The sequence below is a fragment of the Micrasema longulum genome, unplaced genomic scaffold, assembly GCF_059751315.1.
Source record: "Micrasema longulum isolate JH-2025_06_02 unplaced genomic scaffold, ASM5975131v1 h1tg000406l, whole genome shotgun sequence".
Classification (NCBI taxonomy): domain Eukaryota; kingdom Metazoa; phylum Arthropoda; class Insecta; order Trichoptera; family Brachycentridae; genus Micrasema; species Micrasema longulum.
Genome location: NW_028277606.1, coordinates 193,191 through 216,681, shown reverse-complemented (window position 1 = coordinate 216,681; position 23,491 = coordinate 193,191). Strand labels below are relative to the sequence as shown.

Genomic DNA, 23,491 nt, shown 5'->3' with positions numbered 1-23,491 from the left:
TTTTTTCGAGCCATCAGTGTACCATACCACACAATATATTCTTCCCTGTAAGTTAGGAGGCTATCGGGGAATCATTGTTCCCTATCAGGTAGAAGCACCTTAAAGTGCTTTTAGAAATTAAATTCCATAGTCATTACATCCGGTGGCAAATTCCTCATGATTTTTGACCTACAATTCATATTCCCCGACTCCATCTGTGCATCGGTTCCATTTCTGTTGTTGGAGTAGAGCTCATTGCTTCAGTAGCATTGCTGCAGGCCGTTCTTTGTAAACTGAATAATGTATGTAGCGGTGGCTACATACCTTTTTCTTCTTTTTTTATGCCAGGCTTGCACATATAGGTGTCCTCAGGTGTTACTATTGCTGCATATATGTAAAACGCAGCCTTTGGTTTTACGCTCCACTTTTTACCCACTATGCAGCAGCCAGTGCTCAATATGTTTTTGGACATTCTATCGAAGATTATTTCTAAATACTTAGCTTGCCATGAAAAAAATAAAGTCTTACCAAAAAGAGTAGGAGGCTTTAGAGCAGCTAACTTCCTCTTTTTGATGAATAGAACTATGATTATTTTGCTAGCATTGACAGGAAGCTCAATTCTGTTACACCAGCATTCAATTTTCTTTAAGGCAATTTGCATGACACTCGACACCTACAACGAGGATATTCAGTACTTTGAGAGAATTATTATTATTTTAGTTGGATAATTTAAATAGTGCCATTTTTGTGAAAAACTCCTTAAGGGCACTGTGCAATAAATAAATATCCTAGCATGTGTTGCGGCTAGAGAGCGCATGGATGATTGGGATTCTAGTTTTTCGTTTCCAATTATGATATATTTCAATATTGTAGTAGATAGGAGCTAGATTACAGTACGTCTTTCAGCTACAGAGCACATGGGTGGTAAGAAATTTAGCCCCCATTTACATTATGTTTTAATTTGACAATGGAGTTAAGTGTTTGAATGATATTAAAATAAATAAAAAAACTCGTTTTTAAAATTAGGAGTTAGATTATAACAAGTCTTGCAGCTACTGAGCGCATGGATGATTGAAATTCTAGACCCCGTTTACAAAATTTAGGTATTTGTTAGTTTATAACATTAACAGATAAGCGCATGGACAAGTGGAATTCCAGTAACTTCAAATTATATCCAGAAATGTACAAAAAATAAACACTAAGCAGAGTAGATAATTTGTCTAGTGTTCATGCTAAAAAGTAAAAAACTAAATAAATAAAGCACTTAAATTATAATCAAATTTAGAATGATGTTTTCACACCAGAATATTTCATAGTCCCTGGACTGGTACTTTTTTTTTTTTTTTTCTGGAGGGGAAATCCACCATGGACACCCAGTCTTTCTGACTGGATAGTGCCGGCTAAAACCCCCCCGTCTTCTTTTGCGGGCTGATCCCTACCTTATGGTCTACCCGAGTCCAGAAATTTGTCAGATTAACATATTTCTATCTTGTTGCATGTGCAGGAAGAGGTGCCAATCTCATTTCGTCCATTTCCTTCATTGACATAATGGACTCCATGAAGCTTCTTACTAAGTTCCAGGCTTCCTGTGACTGCAACATATAGTCAACAATGCAGTCTACATCAACATTTCGGCCCATTTGAGTGCCTAACACTTCCCGCTTTCCGCTCCATTTCGCACAGACAAATAGGGTATGTTCCGCGTCATCGGTTACTGTCTCGCAGTACATGCATGCCTCCGTCGGGGATTTTTGGATTTTGTGGAGCTATTTTCCAAAAACCCCGTGCCCAGACATGCACTGCGACATTCAAAAGGTGATTTCGCCGTGCTTCCGGTTTACCTAGCTCTTTATTTGCCTGTGCATCCATCTTCCTTTTAGAGAGGTGTCCCATTTGCCTTGCCACCTTTGAAGAGTCATCTTTCTTTCCAGGTGTTCGATCTCTTCGGTGATTGGCGGATTTTTCCTGAATAATCGTCCTCGCTCTTCAGCAAGTAGATCCGCTGGGATCATTCTCGCTAACACATGCTCGGCATCTGTGGAGTTGGTCCTATATGCGCAGCATACTCTTAGAATCAAAACTCTCTGTCCACTTCTTGTCATCTCCCTGCAGTACTCTTGACTGAGTGCTTCCTGCCAAATCGGTGCCGCATACATGATAATAGACTATACTGCCATTGCCAGAATCTTTCTTTTCATTTGTTTCGGTCCTCTAGTATCTGACATTATTACGTTTAATGCTCTTGCTGACCTTTGAGCCTTTTTGCATACTCGTTTGATGTGTTTACTGAAGCTTAAAACGGGGTCCAGCCACTCCCGAATACGTTGCCTCTTTTGATGATATATATATTTATAGCCACTCATCATATTTACTATTGTTTTTTGAAGTGGAATGTCTAGTTTATTTCTTTTCATTCATATTCCTATACTGTAGAGGGCAGTTTCCGTCTCGACGATCAATTCTGTTTCTGTTTTCGCTGTTACCGAGACCGCAAGGTCATCCGCATAACACACCAGCCTTACTCCATCAGGAACTTCCACCGACATCACGTTGTCATACTAAATGTTCCACAGGGTCAGACCCAAGACCGACCCCTGTGGGACACCTCCATATGTGTTCATTCCAATACCTCTTTTAATCCACACTCTTCTGTCCATTATTAGAACATTTACCAGATAGTTGCTCATCTCCTTTTTCTTTAGCTTTTCTATAGTAATAGGCCAAGATGCAATATTAAAAGCATTTTTAACATCGACTAAAACTAAGGCATTTAGCAGTCTTCCCCTTTTTGCCTTTCTAGCCAAGGAAATGACCTTCTCTATCGCGTCTACTGTTGATTTTCCATTTCTGGACTGGTACCTGAAGCGTAAGACTGATCATCTTATCTTCATTTAACAAAAATGATCTAGACTGCGATTGGTGTACTAATGCAGTGCCCTATGAACCATTAAGTGCAGAAAGGGAATAATGATGATAATATGTACATAGAGGTTTATTCCACTTCAATTATAATTTTTACCAGTGACCAAGTTTTGTCATGACCGACATCAGGCTGGTTCAGTTACAGGCGGTGTAATTTCAAAATTTTAACATTCGGTAGTCTTTAATTTATTTTGAGACCAAGTGGTTAGCATGCCCTTAAGATACAAGCTGTGCATAATTTTCATAAGATACGTGCCGTTTTTAATGAGTTGTAAATAACTTAAACCTTTGAGCGGCGACACTAGCCAAAGGACCACAACCCGATTCTTTTCACAAGTTTTTTTCATTAAAGTATGTTTTGAAATAGTTAACGGCCAATGAACTCTAAAACATAGGCATATATTGAGCCTATTTTAACTATTAAAACTGTATTTAAAAAAATATATATTTAGAAAATACGTGACTCTTCCAGCCATCTTAAAAATAAATACTATATGTCACAAACCCAAGTTAAACCACATTTTAATAATGATGTAATAACTTATATTAATTTAAAAATACTTTGTATACTTCCACTTATTTATTTGACCGATCAGCGCCTTCACCCTCTAATGGGCATCTTCAGAATTTACCTACATTGACACTTAAGATTAGCTGATCTGCAGATGCCCATATTTATTTTAAACTTTTACAAGTACATAATACTTGTTATTTTTAACTATATTATACATACCTCACCAGAGAAAAATATTACTACAAGCTAAAATTAAAAATAATGGGCTCGTAGAAATAAATAGTTATAATTGATGTAAAAATAATGGTGATATAGGTATATATTTAATTCAGTACTTGTGTTGAGATGAAGCTTTGCCATACCATTCCTAAAGTGAAGTATGATAAATAATAGTTAGAATTTGCTAAGTCAGCATAATTTATTTAATAAGATAACATAATAATCGGAGCATGTTCTGAAAAACTAATATAATCAGGGCAAGCGTAGACATAACTGACAACTCATCTATTAATAAAGAAAAACAATCAAGTAGACTGATTTCTCGAGTTGACAACTCACCTTTTTTACAGTTCAGAATCTACATAATAGTGATAAGGCACTAAAATTCGTTATATAAAGGCAAGATGATCATTTCAAGCAGCAGGATCAATGAAATATTGCAGTAAAACACTTTTCAAATAAATTTTTATATGTCAACCTCAACAAGAATTGAAAAGGAGACTACAGGCAGACTGTAACAAAGACTAAACCGCATATTATCATAAGGAAATGATTATTTCTCAATACGCAAACTGATGGCATACAAGGGTTGAAACGAATCATTTAAACGTCGGGATACAATTTAACAGTTTAAATGCAAAACCACTAAATGTTTGTATTTTTCAAAGTTTTTAATTAATAATATCTATGCATAATAAGAATATGGAAAATAAATAAAAAGATTCATATTTGGATAAATCTTGGCTACTCGTTTATTACTATGAAATTTACACTTCAGAAATTGTAGTTACAAAAATATCTCAAATTCCGTATGTATATAAGCCTTACATAAAATAAAATAATATTTGAAGTAGAAAAATATAGTAAGGAATGAGTAAAGCCTTTTTCCTGCGGAACACTTTCCGGTGTGAAAAGTGTTTAAGAAGCATTTTAAATGGTAGCACAGCTGATAACAGGCCTAGCTACTTCTTGACCTTCGTAGCCTTCTCGGCTGCCTTGGTCACCTTCCCGGAGCTGGGATCCTTGAAGTTCACGGACTTGATTACTCCTACGGCCACAGTCTGTCTCATGTCACGTACGGCAAACCTACCGAGGGGAGGGAACTCCTGGAAGGACTCGACGCACATGGGCTTGGTGGGTACCAGGATGACGATAGCGGCATCTCCGGACTTGATGGCTTTGGGATTATCTTCAGTGGACTTTCCTGTACGGCGGTCAACCTTTTCTTTAATCTCGGAGAATTTGCAAGCAATGTGAGCAGTGTGACAATCCAGTACGGGAGTGTATCCGTTGGAGATCTGTCCAGGGTGGTTGAGCACGATGACCTGAGCGGTGAAATCGGCAGCTCCCTTGGGTGGGTTGAGTTTGGAGTCTCCAGCTACGTAGCCACGACGCAATTCCTTAACTGAAACGTTCTTGATGTTGAAGCCCACGTTGTCTCCGGGCACAGCCTCTTGCAGAGCCTCGTGGTGCATCTCCACAGACTTAACTTCAGTAGTGATGTTGGCAGGAGCGAACACTACAATGGTACCAGGCTTGAGGATTCCAGTCTCAACTCGGCCCACGGGTACCGTTCCGATACCACCAATTTTGTAGACATCCTGGAGAGGAAGTCGTAGGGCTTTGTCGGTAGGGCGGGCAGGGGGGAGGATAGCATCCAGAGCCTCGATGAGGCACTTGCCTTCAGCCTTTCCTTCCTTGCGGTCAACAGCCCATCCCTTGAACCAGGGCATCTTGGAAGATGGCTCCAGCATGTTGTCTCCGTGCCACCCGGAGATGGGGACGAAGGGAACAGCGGCAGGGTTGTAACCGATCTTCTTGATGTAGGAAGACACTTCCTTCTTGATTTCCTCGAACCTAGATTCGCTGAACGGTGGCTCAGTGGAGTCCATCTTGTTGACACCGACGATAAGTTGCTTGACTCCGAGGGTGAAGGCCAGAAGGGCATGCTCGCGGGTTTGTCCGTTCTTGGAGATACCGGCTTCGAACTCGCCAGTACCGGCGGCGACAATCAGCACAGCGCAATCGGCTTGAGAGGTTCCGGTGATCATGTTCTTGATGAAATCTCTGTGTCCGGGGGCGTCGATGATTGTGACGTAGTACCTTGCTGTCTCGAACTTCCAAAGAGCGATATCAATGGTGATACCGCGCTCACGCTCCGCCTTCAATTTATCCAAAACCCAGGCGTATTTGAAGGAACCTTTGCCCATTTCCTGGGCCTCCTTCTCGAACTTTTCAATTGTGCGCTTGTCGATACCTCCACATTTGTAGATCAAGTGACCGGTGGTAGTGGACTTGCCGGAGTCGACATGTCCGATAACGACGATGTTGATATGAATCTTTTCCTTGCCCATGGTAATAAATCTGGAAATAAAAAACCACTCTAATTAGAAACAAGTTTTTAAAAAGTTTAGCAAATATAGGTGACATTACAACTACAAAGTCGTGCGAAGCCAGAACAATATGGCGGACGACCATGTCGAAAATTATTAAAAATAGTATAAGCTAAACATTAAAATGCGAGCTGAGAGAATATGTAACCGAATCGGCGCACATAACGTTTAATTTCTACGTTTATAATCAACCTCGTTACAACTTTAGATGAATCGTTGCACCATTTGACACGTTAAAAGTTATCACCACGTGTTTCGTAGACACCGGTGACGCGTAAGCACATGTCCGGAAAAACGCTATAAAATTATGTCCAAAACTGCGATTACACACTAAAATTTCATTGAGAACAAAAACATTTTAATTGTAGCACCCAAAATTCTAAGAATATATTTCCTGGACGGTAAAAAATCACATATTGCACGAATTAATTGGTTAACACTGGCGTTTGTAACTAGTTAAACCACTACTTTTGGATTACGAATACTCGTTACATATCAAAGTTAAAAACATTAAAGGGTAGCTGTCGATTAATAAGAACTTTTATCAACTAATACATAAATTCAACAGCCATTGCATGCAAAGCCGTTACCTGTGAGCACCGGCACAATTAAAGAATCCACACACGGCAAAAGCCCCAAAGAGAATGGCCGAGAAATAGTTAGTCACGAAGGATGATCTCGTGCAACCATATCCGCTTTCTAGAAAAAGTGTACGCAACGCTTTGGCTGCGTTTACTTTTTTTTTAAAACAATACCCTACTTAATAATAAATAGCGGGGTTAATAGTACACACTACTTTTTATCTAAGGTGTATCGAACAGCCTGTTCAAGATGTCCTCTTTTACATTTTTTTTACTACCGTTACGCAATTTTTCCGCAGGATTATACAGACAGTAATTGGAAAGCTGACAGCCATTTTTAAGTTCATTAATGGTAATTTATAAAATTTTTCGTTTTATTGTAATCATTAATTAATAATTGTTGTTTTTTTATTATTTTATGCACCACACTACATTTTTGTAACAGATTATATGGGTATCAAAAAGTTTTTAAGTTTGACAGTATCAACAAAATTTGATGTTATGTGTCACCTTGTTATAACTTTATAATGTTATTTATTTCTTGTTTATAGAATTTTGTCATAACCTAAACCCATTAAGTGAAAAAATACAAAACCTACCAATAAACAAAACTCAGTGTACCTAAATTAGCAGCAAAGTGGGTGAAAATATGAAAATATATTATTTCAAGATTATTTTTTAACTATCAGATAAAAAAAAATTACTGCTTTGTAAAACGATTTAAATAAATGTATTGTGTTAATACATTAACTAATAATCAATAAATAAATAAAAACGTCATATTGGTAGTTTGCTTATTCTTTATTTCGTTATTTCGCTATTACTACTTAGTTTCATTTCACTATTAAACTTACTTTTATATTTTATTACTTTACGTTCCGTTATTTTTAAAAACTTAAACTTTTATCTTCCTTTCAATTTTTTCTTCACCCAATTCCCTTTGTACTCGTAGGTACTCAAATTAATATTCAATTATGCACATAGCAATTTCTATCAATTTACCAAAATAACGATAATTAGGAAAAGTAAGTAGAAGAAGCGAGATCTGTATGCAAATATAGAGTGATATGGCATTATATCCTCACTGCCTGCCCTTACGGGGAAACGGCGTGATGGTTTGTTGTTGTTGTATTTCATAATACGGTTCAAAAGTGTAAAAAAACTAATGCGGGAAGGGGGTTGTAAGGAGAGTAGTAAATATGTGACGGGAAAGTTAAACGGTAAGGGATCAAACAACTTAGTCTTAAAAAATTCTTCTAGATATATCAACAGACATGGAAAATTTCTTCGAGAAAGAAATATGGAAACTTCTCAAAAACCAACAGAAGGTAAAATTGAATAAATATGGAAATACAAATACAGGCAGAATGATCAATTTTCAGCATTGAAAACATTTAAAGTTATATGCGCATTTGACTTGCCATTGCCTGATTTAATTCATCGCGACCACTTTACACACTGTGTAACATTTATCATTAGTTTACCATTTACTTTTAATTTATGTTTTACGGAGCTGAATTTTATATTAATTTATTAGATTATTACAGTAAAGGTAACATTATTATTATTCTTTTTACATCGCAACAGGTCAGGAAGCCCAATTACAGTAGTGAAGCATACCACAGAACACCCAGGCTTGAGAAAAATTCAATTATTTTTTTGTGATTCACACGAAGACCGCCATATTATGTTGAAAATATAAACTTTAAATCAGTGTCTAAAAATATAGTAGAATGACTACGTTCGCACTGGAATAAATTGGTATAATTTTATATATCTGCCTCACTTTATTTCAGTTTATATTTTGTATGGTTGTAACGCAAACAGTAAATAAATAAAGGTTCTAACAGCCTACTGTCAAAGTCGCTAAAAAAAAACTTTTGTGCAAAGTGGGCCAAAAGCTGAAGCCATGTTGTGTCAAAGTCAAAAGTCAAAATATTACAAAAAAAACATGGGCTTGTCAAATATTGTATTATCAGCACGTGCTGTATAACGAAGAAAATAATCGCATCAGAATTAAAAAACAAGTACATATTCTAAAAGTCAAGTCGTTTTACGATTTTATGTTAGACTTAAATAAAATTAGTTGAATTCTGGCAGATTTATTCCCGTCTTGAGATTAATATTTTAATACTTGAGCAATGAGTTCTACTATGCCCGGTCCTAATATTTTGATTACTGGTAATTAGTGTTTTTGTTATTTCATATAATTATTTCCTGCTTCCGAAAATATTTTACCTTTTATTACCAATATTTAACTATGGTTTTATACATTGATTTATCTCAATACAGGTACCCCAGGAGTTGGGAAGACCCATTTGAGTAGAGAATTGTCCAAAAAGACCGGTCTCCTGTGGCAAGATATATCCAGCATAGTAAAAGACACCAAATGTTTCACTGAATATGATGAGCAATATCAGTCTTCAATTTTAGATGAGGAAAAGGCATGTAAAAAATCTAGAATTCGTTTGTTGGTAAAAAAAAAACAACTGAAAATCATCATTATCATTCTTTCAGTCACACCTAATGGTGCATAACTTATTATTGTAAAGACGCCTTTGTAAACAAATATTTCATTTTAACGTTGTCAGGAATTCAACCTGGGAACTTATGTATGGTAGCTAATCACCATGCTATGAGCCAGACAAACAATAGGGTATTTTCACAAATCGGGAATAACTTTAAAAATGTAATATATATTTAGAGCAGATTTTTATGATTCTAAATATGTTTTTACGATTCTAAGAATGTATTCAAAACATGTTTTCATTTATAATTTCTGGGTTTAAAAATGAACACATACAAAACGGCCTGCAGTTGGCATCACGTCATTTTGACGTCACGCGTTATGACTGCCGACTGCGCTTCTAATAAACATTGCGTACAAGTTTGGCGCCAAAACGTCATATGTACCGCTTTTCCTACAGGGCGCAAAATGTCTCATTTGCGGGTAATTCAAAATATGAATATTTTAAACCTATTTAGAAGATGTATCCGACGTCGCATAAAAAAAATATGAATACCGTACCGTTATCATCGTAATTTTTGGTTTATTTAAAAACAAAATGAATAAAAAACATGAAAAGACCCTGTTGTGATAATACCAACATCTGCTTATCTACATAAAAAAAAAGGTAAAAAATATGGCCACCAGATGAGCAGTATAGATTATTGTGGTGCAAAATGTACAATTTCACTATCCACAAATTCGAAATCTAAAGTTAACTCCAAATTTCTCACACAATAATATATTAATATTTTAATTGGTTAAACAGCTGACCAGTTATCTGTTTCGCTAAGTTTCTACAGGCTTGTGTGTGTATATACATATATATTGGTTTTGATAATACCCTATCCACACTTTCAAATATGTGTTTCTTTGAATTTAAAAATATTGTCAGATCAATGCAGAATCCACAAAAGTACAAAAATATTGAATTTTTTTTTATGAATTTTATAAAAAAATTAATATTTGCATTTTAACGATTTACCAAAATATTTTAATTTCGGAGCCATTTTATTTTAGTTGTGAATAAATGTGTTAGAAAATGAGAAACAAATTGTGATAGAGTGGGGTTCTGAACCTCGGACCCCTGATCCGTAAGTCCGCTACATCACAAGACTGAACCCGTCATCAATATTTTGAGATATTGTTCTTTTTATTTATCAAAAATATTAGCGTTCTTATAATTTACCTAAATATTTCAATTTTGCTTGCCATTTTCAACCTAAATAACTCACTATTAGAAAATGGAAATAAAGTTGGAGTAGATTGGAACTCGAACCTCGGACCTCTGACCCGATTCAAATATTGATGATCGAACTGGCATTATATTTAAATCGTGCTGATATCTGTTCTTTTTAAAATATAATTAATCATTTGCTGTTTTGCTTGGTTTTTCTAATTTCTGTGTTATATCTGGCCAAAAAGCAAATCTTCAACATATTGGCCTGATAATTAATGATATGTGTAACGTGTGGCAAAAACGTATACCTACAATTTTTGTCCATGTATCGCTGTCTCAGTCCCACAACTTTACTCTTTTAACATCCCACACCACTTTCTTATTTGGAACAGTCGGGGCTCACCGCTGCTTTTACCCAATTTACTAAACTCGAGTCCGTGTACAAATCACTGAAATAAAATATACCTAAAAACAATAAGGAAGTTCAGTGGTTTTTAATTTTTTATTTTATTTTTATGTGTCAAATTGTTATCACTATAAAGTTTTGTAATTTTAAAATTACTCCGCCCGTGGCGTCACAAGTTGTCGGTGAGTTGTGCTGACATTTAAAAGTGTAACCCCATAGCTGTCAAAATACACTAAACGTCGAAAAAAATGGTTGCTCGGAAACCGGAAATCTATCAACATACAACAATGCTATAATTGATTGGTATTGTTTACAAGAAGCGGTGACGTTTCAGTCATGAATTTTTATTATTTTTTTCATACATTTTCGAGAAGCTTCACCAAACCATTAAATGCTCTAATTGTTACCGCATGTTAGAAAGTATTTTTCATATCCAATTTCCTGTATCACTGAACTTCCTCATTGTTTGTTCTATACATGTAACATGGTACTTTATTATTTGTTATTAACATTGTAGATATTTCTTGATAAAACTAGTTTTATAAAATAATTTGAGTTTGTCCAAATTTTTGTAAACAAGGGCTGGATTCAACTCCCTGGGGAGCTGTTACTATTAACATATTACAACAGAGATGAAGAATATTTTAGAGAAGGTAATATAGAAGTCTAGGCATCTACAGGGCTTATGATCTGTCATTGGCTGGTTTAAGTGACCACTTTACACACTGCGTAACATTCACCATTCTGCCTATATTTGAACATCTATACTCCTTCAATTCTGTCATCTGTTTATGTTTGTGAAGTTAAAGAGCTTGAAACCTTTATTTATGCCCGTGAGATTCATCTAATTGAATTATTTCACCTACATACTAGGCAATGCCTGAAATTTTTTTTTATTTTCAATTACTATACTTCTTCATGGACCAGGGCTGGTATTCCAAACGAAATTATAGCGCGGTATAGCGCGTTTTTACGTACTAAATACGCATTATGGATGGATTTATCAACAATATTTTGAGTTTGTCCAAATTTTTGTAGACTAGGACTGGATTCAACTCCCTTGAGTTTAAGTGGCCACTTAAACCAGCCGATGACAGGTCATAATCCCTGTAGATGCCTAGACTTCTATATTACATTCTCTTAAATGTTCTTCATCTCTGTTGTAATATGTTTAATTAGTTTTACTATTTTATTTATTAACCAACGAGTGCTTTTGTAAAAAAAATAACATGAAAATGTTGTAAATGGTTGAACAGTTTTAAGTATGCTTACTTAAGCAAAAGTGCTCGTAAGTCAATAAATAAAATAGCAAAATTAAATAAAAAAGTTTCATTGATATTCTTTATCAAAATTATTTACTGTGGTTATAAATCCGTTTTGAATTTTAGTTATTGGATTATCTGGAACCAATGATGAGCCAAGGTGGTAATATTGTAGACTATCATGGATGTGAATTTTTTCCTGAGAGATGGTTTGATATTGTATTTGTATTGCGCACAGATAATACCATTTTATATGACAGATTAGTTGCCAGGTAAATCGAATTTGTTCACTTCGTAAAACTCACTCAATAAAAAAATTGTTTTAATAAATTAACTCATTAATTTTCAGCAAATTAAGTAGATTTTTCATTTTCTTTTACAGGGGATATTCAGGAAAAAAATTAGAAGACAACATTCAATGTGAAATTTTCCAAACAATTTTAGAAGAAGCCCAATCATCTTACAAACCAGAAATAATTCATGAGCTACAAAATAACAGTGAGGATCAGTTGGCTGAAAATATGAAACGCATAATTGATTGGATCAAACAATGGAAAAAAAATAATATCCAGTAACTAGAATTTATTGATAGAATTTTTCTTTGATATCGCTATGTTCCTTACTGGGGATAAGTTTTTAGCATGTTTTGCCAGCTCTTGGTATTCTTATTAACCCTCCCTACCCGGTTATGTGTAGCTTGTACACGTTGCATCTAATAACTTAAATATCTCTAAAAATATAATAAATACCTTGTCAAAATTTTCGGTACTCCTCCGCTAAACATTTAAATGTTGGTAAAAATGATTTTTTTAATAAATAATTATTTTAATTTGTTGCAACCAAGATGGAAAACATTTTTGAGAAGGGAATATGAAAGTCTAGTATATGGAGGAAATCCAGCCTGTCTACAAACATTTTTTACTGTAGTTAGTATAGAGAAAATAAATAAAATGATTGTTCAACAATGTTTGAGTATGTCCAAATGCTTGCAGCCTGGCTGGATTTCCTCCCTAGGGAGTTATTCATATTTTAATTTATTTCAACAGAGAGGGAAAACATTTTTGAGAAGGGAATATGGAAGTCTAGGCATTTACAGGGCTTATGACCTGAAATCGACTGGTTTAAGTGGCCACTTTACACACTGTGTAACATTCACCATTCTGCCCATGTTTGTAAATGCCTAGACTTCCATATTCCCTTCTCGAAAATGTTTTCCCTCTCTGTTGAAATAAATTAAAAAATGATTGTTATTTATTATAAATTACTGTCTCCGTTTATGTATTCCTCCAAAAAGAAATATAAAAATAGCAACAAAGTGTCTCCAGTCCGTTCCCAGTGAATGAAGAAACTAGCAGAATTACTGTATGTATACTGTATTTAAATTCATAAAAACCAGTTGCTGTTATTTCCTCCTTAAGTAAGTTTGCAAATTACTGAAGGTTGTCTATTTGAAAAATAGTATTTCGAACATGATTTCCTAAAGCCTATTTTTCTTCAATATTATTTAGTTTACATGTATGACATAGGACATGTGGTGCTCGACGTGGCCCTTTTTGGCATTATTCATTTCTAGAAGGAGTTGGCACAAAGCTTGACATTTCAATCATAATGAAAATAATAGCTACTGAATGTCGTTGTGGTATTTTTTAATAAACTTTTTTACAAGTGTTGTATTTAAATAGTGTAAAATATAGCTACATATTTCGCGAAGTTAATAATAATTGCTGTTTGAGTTGATTTCATAGATTATAGGTAATACTCTTCTGTTGTCAACAGCTGAAGCAAAGAAATTAAGTTCACAGAGCCACATAAAAAAAAAAAAAAATATTACTCATGTGTACCTATATCTAGGTACAAATTTGTGATATTTTTTTTTAGATTACCTATAAAAAGAAATACCGCTCGCCACTGACAGGTACCTGTATTCGGGAGCGAGAGAGACAATTTCATTCATCACACATGCGAATAGCAAAGTTGCCAGAAATTCTGCCAGATGCCAGAAGTAACTCCATCAGCTCTCCGATTTCTTAAGGGCCGGTCCTCTCGCTCGCGCTGCGAGCGTGAGCTAATGGTTTTTTCATGCTCAGGTTTAAAATATTATCACTTTTAATTTCAAACTATAAATAATTGAAGCAATTACCTATAAATATTTCGTTTTCCAATTTAAAATCTCTCATTTTTGCATGTGTATGGACTATACAGCACCGTAACACGAGGATGTTTTTACACGGTTAGGGTGGGGTTTAAAATGATTCTATTAGTGTTTATTTATTTATTTATTTATTTATTTATTTATTTATTTATTTATTTATTTATTTATTAACGGACATTGTCCATGTATACAATTTATAAGGTTTAAATATTACAATAAAAGAGTAGTTTAAAACATTTAAAGAAAAAAGAAAGAAGCATTTTTAAAAAAAAACATGTCAAATTATATTATAGGTACACTAATATATAGGCGGCCTCCGTGGTGTAGTGGTCAAGACGCTTAACTCACACACGGAAGGTTCCGGGTTCAATTCCTGGTGAGAACTCAAAAAATTTAATGGGAGTTTTATCAAGCCTGGGTGTTCTGTGATGTAATTCACCACTGTAATTGGGCCTGCTGGCCTGTTGTGGTGCAGAAATAAATAAATAAATAAATAAAACAAAGAAGCATCACGCTGTTTCCTTGTAGTGATAAGAAGATAGGATATAATGCCACACCGATCTGTATTTAGTTATAGACTTCTCATCCTCTGTATTCATTTTTCATGCGTATTTAACACGTCAACCTTCTAGTATATGTTGGATTTGGTCATGTCGTGTCTTTCTCGGCCTTTCTCGTTCACATCATAAGTATTTTTAGTTATTCTTTCACTGTCCACTCGCTCTACATGTCCTAACCTATTGCATACTTAGTGTGTATTTAAAAACTTGATAAATTGTAGACTGAAAAAATTAGTTATAAACACATACAACATACCAATAATAAAATAAATAAAACAACTTTGTTTTTAACCACTATTTTTGTTTTAAAGTTGTTTTATTTATTTTATTATCATGAATAACCACAAAGTTAGTGCTTCAAATATAAAATTTACATACATACCTACCTATATTTACTTACCTAAATTATTTCTACTGTTATAATAATATGCATATTATTTGAAACATTAAATGGTGTACTTGAAATTTGTAAAGTTTGTAGAAATAACAAATATTTAAATAAAAACATAATGTATTATCATGTTTGCCTTACCGAAAAACCTACAGTTAATAAAATAAAATCAACAATGTTGACAAATACTGAATGAATAAAAACAAATATTCAAGGTAGTGTTTTTATTGTGATTGTAAACCTTACAATTATATATCCTTATTTCAATTATGCAATTGCAGTATCCATATATGTTCGTAAAAAAGAATAACACCTTTGTTCAAACATATTTTTGTTGCAAATAATAAAAAGGATGTTTCATATCAATCAGTGATTTGTCCCTTAAAATTTCTAAATTTTGGCCTTATTATTCAGAAGCGAATTAATTATGTTGAGTACATTTCAAAATTAAATTAATTTGCTTTTAAAAACAATTTATTTCAGCATTGAAATGAGCATGATTTTAAGTCATTTCAAATTAGGGTTCATTATCTTTGGGTACATTCTTGACATTTGAAATTGTATATGTCTGTAAATCATCTTCTAATGATTCTGCGGCACTTAAAGTTGATGAATCATCTTTAACTCTTTCTCCATCATTTCTATCAATTGTGTGTGTACATTCGCTTTTAGATTTTTCATTCTGAGATTTATGAACATCGGCTCGTAATTGAAATATCTTATTAAAATGGGACAAATCTACTGATATTGTTGGATCGCTACTACTACCGGATTTATCTACACGTTTTTTTTTATATCCATCAGAAATTAGATTTTCATTATTGATTACTTTCAATGCATTCGATTTCTTTTCTGCATATTCTCGACCTTTTCTAGCAATCAAAAGGACATCATCCATTCTATTTATCAAATTCCATAACTTGGAACCATGAAGCTTTTCTATTAATCCCTTATTAAAGTTTGCGCTGCTTGAAAACCTTTTTTTAAACTTTAATCTTTTTTGATTCAATATATTATCATCTAGTTTATGCTTATCGCCTAATTGATTATTATCGAAATATATTTCTTTATTCGCTTTACTGGGTACAATATTTCTTTTCTTTTCATTGAATGACAGAAGTGTAAATATTCCCATGTTTAAATTTGTGTCAGTATAATTATCTATAAAATCACATGCTATTATAGGAGATTGAATAAATCCGCATCCCATTGCAATTATGTTATAATATGGGTGAATATGAAACGCAGTGATTGTGTGATGATCAAACAAATTTGGATTATAAATTGCCATTAGTTTTCCTGTTAATGCGGACCAGACACAGTTTCCAATAAAAATTGATGATCCACAAGAAGATACAGAGCCTCTCAATTGATATCTGAGGATAAACAGTAAGTAAATCTGTTATGAAATATTTATATGTCTAATAAGCTCGCAATAATTATTCATTAAGAGATTATACAAATATTTTCTGTTTATCAATAATGTTTTATACTCACATAAATTCAAATCCATCTTTCAAACAAAGTAGTGAAGTTGATGTGGCTAAGTCCAAAACCCATGAAATGGTATCCCTCAACACCACTAGCATGCGTTGATTATCAGGAAACATAACAAGATCATTAATCACATGGTTCCTTATTTCACTTACTTTAATTGCCCTGCAAATTAAAATTTTACATTTATGTATATTCTTTTCTTTATATAAGAGTTTCATATTACAAATCTGCAGCTTGGATCTAAAAGGGCCAATGGCATAAATCGCAATATTACAGAATAGGTATTTTGCAGCCATTTTGTGGTGTTATAATGAACTGTTTGAAACGAATATCAATTTTTAAAAAAACAATACCACATGCGTATTTTTTTTTATTGACATCGAACTTTTACAAAATTTCATCAAGAAAAATGAAATCTGACATTGGCCCTTTTAGATCCATGTCACAAAAAATCAACCCTAGTACTTACAAAATTTTAAACCAATTTCGTTTATTATAATTCCATTTTATAATCAGTCCTGTGCTGTCCCCCGAATAAAAAACATTACTTTTATTTACAAAACAAATAGAATTTATGAAACCTTCGTGTCCTAAAAGCTCCTGATTTACATCGTATTCATTATCAACCTTTAACCAAATACGAATTATTTTGTCATAACATCCTGTTACAATAGTATCACTGATAGGACAAAATTGGGATGAATAAACGAAGGCAGGATGTACTAACTGCTGCAAAAGGTTTCCTTTTTTAACATTCAGGTCCCATATGCACACTGTTAAATCAGCAGAAGCAGTTAGTAAAACATTGCTTGAGAAACTCCAGCAAAGGTCATACACGAAGTTTTTATGATGAATCAATTGGGCTTCTTGTACAAACTGGGGCACCTAGAATAAGTATATTTATAAGTTTAGTAATATTTTTCGAGTAGGCGTTTAATTTGTAGAATATTATTTATAAAATAAAAACATATGGGTTTTTTTTTGTTTTACTTACATTTGAAGTGATAAAAGTAGAATGAAAAATCTATACGTTTTTATTTTATTAAGAAATGTTTTTCATAAACGTAAATTATTTAAACCTTCATGCCTTTAATCTAACATTAAAACATTTCCACTTAAACCCATAGGTAGATATTTGTTTTTTCTATACTATTGTATTTATACACCTATGTGTATTTGCTGTATGTTTTTATAATGTACGCAGCTGGGAAATAATTATATGTTTCGTAATGAATTATTGGATTACTAAATAATGATCAATATGCTTAGTAATATGTACATACGTATTTTGATATTTTTTATTATATTTTTTCCAATAGACTGAGGGTAGTATGTTGGGATAAAGATATTATTAAATTATTCCCCGATTGGAATAATCATTTCTGTATTGTAAGAATTGGAATCATAAAGTATTTCATTTGGAAATGACTGAATTTAATTTAATCTTTCTAGATTAGTCAGTTATACCTATGTAGGTACATAATAAGTATACATATTATTATATTTCTTGCTTCATTGCAGTTTCACAACAAATTCTAAAAAAAATCGCACATTATTGCTTATGCATAATATAATTTAGGTTAAGGACAATTTGTTAAAAATTGAAAAAAATATAATATCATTTAAAAATAAAACAACTGATTTGCAAATACTGCAAAATTATGAATTTATGAGTAATGAAAATGGTATGGAAATAATTTAATCATGTACATTTTAAACTTATTTGCTGATTCAACATTTTTTTAAACATTGTAAGCATGGACATTTTGTCAAAACATAGTAAGTATTTTTATAAAAGATATCTCATACCTTATAAACAAATATAATAAAATGTTCATCATCACTTGTAGAATATGCCAAATATTCTCCGCAATTGCTAAATTTTATGATGAAGGCTCCTTTCTTTCTACTGTTTAAGCATTTTATGATTCTATTGGGGATTTTACATTCTTCTCCATTTTTTCTTTCGTTATATTTTGTGAAAGTTTCTGCTTTGATCAAAGAATTGGGTTTGCTCTTACCCTTAAGAATCTCGAGTTCTTTATTTTGCTGACTATTAAAAATACTGATCTTCATATTTAGAATATAATCCCGATTTTTGTTCATTTGAGCAGCTTTTAATGTAATAAACAATATGCTAGGATATATTTTCCATTGGTTCTCTTTCCAGGATTCATAAGATTTTGGAAGGAAAGTATTGTTTTTCCCATCAAATATTTCATATAGTTGAAGCTTTATTTTTCTGTTAAAGAGGTTTTTCCTATTACTCTCGAAGGGTTTGAGAAATGCCCAAGCTATTGTCTGGTGCTTTCCAAGATCTATAAAGTAAGTTTGCCAAATTAAAATGTACTCAATTAAAAAAAGTATTTCAAAATGATGATTTGGGAAAATCTGCCAAACCATTTTTTTGCTGTAAAATGTATTTTATGTCATTATGTAACTTTGTTTATCTCTCTTTCTCTCCATCACATAATTTCTCCAAAATATAGGCAGCTATCATAGAATGCCAAAATGCACTCTAGTTTAAAATGTAGTATGTATCTCTTTTTATATAATATTGGATTTGAAAACAGGAATGTTTAATCTATTTGAGTTTAGTGTATAAAATATTTTTTATAATATTCACGGCCATTCAGATGCACAATAAGTTTTTCTGGGCAATTATTCCGTGCGTTGTTCGCACTCATTTCAGATCGCATTACATCGTCCATCCTCTCTAATGATCAACCCAGAAAAATTTGTTGTGCATGTAAAAAATAAATAAATTCCTACCCACCGTCTTTACTGGTCTTTTTGTCTAAAAGATCTGTGATTTCAAATAATATTAAAATGCTTGGTACTTTATTGGCTTCCTCAATTATTTTTTCTTCAAACAAAATAAGCTCGTTCCATTCTGGCACTATAGTCCTGAAATATTAAATTTATTAATTACGTTTTCTATCTAATTTACACAAATATGTTTTTTATTTACTAATATTTATATTCTTACCTAAATTTAACAAAATCGAATGGTTTAGTGCAAACAAAATTTTCATTTGAAGATTTCCCAAGATTAAGACATTCTTCATTTTCCAAGTTGACAATATATATTTTGACTATCGGGTAAATAAGGAATGGATGATTTTTTAGTATTTCAGTTTTCGTAATATGTACACCTATAAAAATAAAAAAGTTAAAACTGATCTCAAATTAATTATAATATAAATCTAATGTATGTAAATTCAAATTTGGTCAACTTTCAAATAAACTGCCCCTGCGTTTCTCTAAAAGTCATCTGGCATGATATAAAATCATCATAATTAACTATCACATTTTATTAAATTGGATTGAACTACTAATTCTAGATAATGCTGATATGCTTTTGAAAAAAAAGCTAAAAAATTAGAAATATCTTAAATAGGTAACGCATACATTTATTTTCTATTGCAATGCCTCATAGTGTATACATTTTGTATTGTAGATCACAAATACATATAGATCTTTCATATCTATCCTAAAATATTATTAAAAAATCAAGTTTGAATTTCACCTTTTCCAATTTATAAAATATTTGTTTTAATGAATGACGGGTCGACACTTTGATTAATTTAGTTTGATAGACTAATAACCGGTTTCATCGCACCTCAAGATATTGTCAGACTGGTATTGTTTTTTAAAAACTTAAACTATGTGTAGTCCAGTCTGAAGATGCCCGTTAGAGGGTGAAAGTGCTAATTGGTCAAAATAAATAAGTGGAAGTGTACCAAGTATTTTTTAAATTAATAACTTATATGTAAATATAAGTTATTACATCATTACAATGGAATTCCATCAAGAATTGTCAATAAATAGTTTATATGAAATATGTGTAGGCTGTTAAAATTTTCTCTGCTGTGATCCATGTTTTTTGAACTACTGCGATGTATTGTATATTTTTAGGCAAATCAAAGTGTCAACCTGTCATCCATAAAAAAATATTTATAAATTACAATGAACTTCAGTCAATAAATTTCACTAACTTCTTATTATTCAGTTTTTTTTAATTCATCTGTGCCAGCAGACACATTTTATAGAGATTTTTAAAAATTATCCAATAATACAATGCTTATGTATGTATTTTATTTTTATACACCTATGTGCATGTTTTTAAGAATATACTTGTGATTTAGGTAAATATTTCATGGTGTGTATATTATGTAACTAACTGTTTTCTAACTAACACATTTTAAAATTTCTGATATGCTGGTGCATTATTATATTATTAGTAAATTATTAAGGGGCTTAATTTTTTAGTTTAATAAATTCATATCCACAGTCAAATGGTTAAACTGAATACTAAAATTGGCAATTTTGAAATGACACCCTATGTTGTCAAACATGTTTTGATGGAAAATATTACAAAAAATAAGAATAGGCATAAGGCAAATACATTTATATCTTTACTGCTTACCTATTATAGTAAATTTTGGTTTATTGTTTTTTTTCTCTTTTTTTAATGGCTTTAATTCTATTTCTTCCATGTTAGTTTTAAGAGGTAATTCTTTTTTTGAACCAGATTTTTTTTCTGAAGCATTATTTGAATTATATTCATTTTTATCCCTCTGCGATGGCTCGTTCAAAGATTCAGATATACTTTCAATTTCATCTAAATGACTCATAACAGTTTGAGAATTAAAAACTGTCGATGATTTTATATCTAGTGGATTATTTTCTTCATCTAAAACATCTAATAATGAATCGATCGAAGTATTTGAATTTGCCTTCTTAAAAGGTTTACTGCAAGAACTGCTTCCTTCTGAGGAGTTGTCGGTATCTTTAAAATTACATGAATGTTGCTGCTTTTCGTGTTTAATAATATTAGCTTTTTCATTTTCTGAATCATCAGTATTTTCACTGATTTCTATTCCAGGTGGAGCTTCAGCATCCATAAGGTGCTTTTGAGAAGAATAAATATTGTGTTTCCTAGTAAAAATATGAAAAACAGTATTTTTATTATGAATGTAAAAAATTGTTATTTGAACAATTCCCAATAGAGATTCAAACGGAGAACATAGTAATAAATTTTACTAAAAATTGTTACAAATGAAAAAAGAAAACTACGCAAGATTCTTATTATTTTATAGTTAGTAAAAAAGATTACTAAACCCTATTGTCAATAATTACAGGGGTGATATTCTGAATGATATAGCGCGTGTAAAGAACATTTTTTTAGCGCATTTTATGTACTGAATACGTAATAACTACAAAATTTCAAATATACTACTAAATTAACGGAGATATTCTGAATCAGGTAGAAGAATTTGTGTATCTGGGAAGTATGTTTACTAGGGATGGAAAGACCGAGAACGATATTGAAAGGAGGGTGAGTGCCGGGAACAGGGTGAATGGTGCACTGAAATCTACTTTGGCAAACAAATGTTTATCGCAGGAGGCTAAACTAGCAGTTCACAACGGAGTTCTAGTGCCAACTCTAATGTATGGGAGTGAAGTATGGAATTGGAAAAATGATGATGAAAGTAGGTTGAATGCTGTCGAAATGTGATCCCTCATCTAAAACGATGTATGATAGGTGCACAAATGTCGAGATCCGTGAAGCGTGTAAGGCTGAGACATGCATTATTATTTTTAATGAAATTTTTCAAAGTTTTGACAGTTGCCATAGTGTCGTTACTATAGTAATGAATATGTATATCTCTTATATGAATGTTTGCATGTGTATTTATTTAATTTATTTAACGCCCGGAAGGCTTTTACAAGTATGGTACATAGATAAAATATACATATATAAAGTAAGAAATAAAATATAGCATTAGGCATATTCAAATACATATTCCTATATATAACTAGTAAGAATATAAAGATGATATGATTTATATAAATATTGTAAAAAATTTCAATTAACCAATTAAGAAAAACTTAAAAATAAAAGTATTGCCATACTAATACACTGCTGTAAGCGGGTAGAAAAGAAAATTATAAATGAAATATTAACATGCTTTGAAATGTTTAACATCTGTGAAAAAGAAGTAAGCAAAACTTATACAAATAAGGAAAAAAAAAACATGTATAAGTATCTATAATTTCTATTATGGATTGTATTATCAGAGATAATGTAGAACTATATCAAATGTGTATCATGATTCGCTCTCTTTTTTCAAATTATTGAGGGCAATGCAAATTATATATTTTAGATGTGGCTAATATAGGAGTAACGTGTCTATTTATTACACATCAGTGATAATGAGTATTTTACATTACATATTTTATTTGTACAAAATATCCCCAATCAGCAAAAGTACTGGTATGAGGTGATATTATGTATTATGATACAATAGTTTTGATAAAAAGACAATAAAATAACATCACATATCACTAATACTGTATATAATAATATAACTCGATAAAGCTATTAACACAAACCTCAGTGGGGATGATATACTTTTGATGAATTCCATTATAAATTTTATTTTCTCTCAATCAAGTTTCGAAAACTGTGTGAATAATTCTTACTAACTTTTGGTTTACATTAATCGACATTACTTCACCATTTCATCAAATTAGACTTTTCTTGCACAACACAATCAATGCTTGTACAGGTGTAACCATGGTAACTACATTCAAAATAAAACAGGTGTAAAAATAGTACGAAAGAGTGGTGCAACATCATATTAATTTATTTGTAGAATTGACAATAGCGCCACAGTTGCTATAGATTTTGCCTATTGTTCGCACAATTAAAATAAAATGTATGTTAAATATACATAAATAATATCTTTGATTTATTTTAATACATAAATTCGATTAGAAGTAGTGATTCGCACTATATTTTCCGAATAATGACATACGAATAGGAAATCAAGAGTCTCGTAAAGATGCCAAACTCAGAAGACGAGAGCAAGCACAGCGTCAAGCTACTGAATCAACTTTTAACCGGGCCTTCGCTCGCATGG

At 32.3% G+C, this 23,491-nt stretch overlaps 2 protein-coding genes and 1 long non-coding RNA gene across 3 annotated transcripts; 1 reads left to right on the top strand and 2 right to left on the bottom strand.

The window, feature by feature from the left end:
- Positions 1-4,362: 4,362 nt before the first annotated feature.
- Positions 4,363-6,674, bottom strand: LOC148281803 (elongation factor 1-alpha). The gene is made up of 2 exons (XM_088226081.1): positions 6,618-6,674; positions 4,363-5,998 (listed from the first exon to the last, which is right to left on the bottom strand). The coding sequence occupies exon 2, from the start codon at positions 5,986-5,988 to the stop codon at positions 4,597-4,599; it is 1,392 nt and encodes a 463-aa protein (XP_088082207.1). The 5' UTR covers positions 5,989-5,998; positions 6,618-6,674; the 3' UTR covers positions 4,363-4,596.
- Positions 6,675-8,300: 1,626 nt separating this feature from the next.
- Positions 8,301-12,699, top strand: Ak6 (adenylate kinase isoenzyme 6). The gene is made up of 4 exons (XM_088226075.1): positions 8,301-8,789; positions 8,901-9,052; positions 12,089-12,234; positions 12,345-12,699. Exons 1-4 carry the CDS (start codon positions 8,750-8,752, stop codon positions 12,535-12,537), a joined length of 531 nt encoding a protein of 176 aa, XP_088082201.1. The 5' UTR covers positions 8,301-8,749; the 3' UTR covers positions 12,538-12,699.
- Positions 12,700-15,277: 2,578 nt separating this feature from the next.
- LOC148281801 (uncharacterized) lies at positions 15,278-23,152 on the bottom strand. The gene is made up of 8 exons (XR_015822271.1): positions 22,962-23,152; positions 20,992-21,503; positions 19,552-19,717; positions 19,339-19,469; positions 18,372-18,880; positions 17,032-17,447; positions 16,563-16,724; positions 15,278-16,441 (listed from the first exon to the last, which is right to left on the bottom strand). It is a non-coding gene; the product is annotated as an uncharacterized LOC148281801 (long non-coding RNA).
- Between the last annotated feature and the right edge of the window lie 339 nt (positions 23,153-23,491).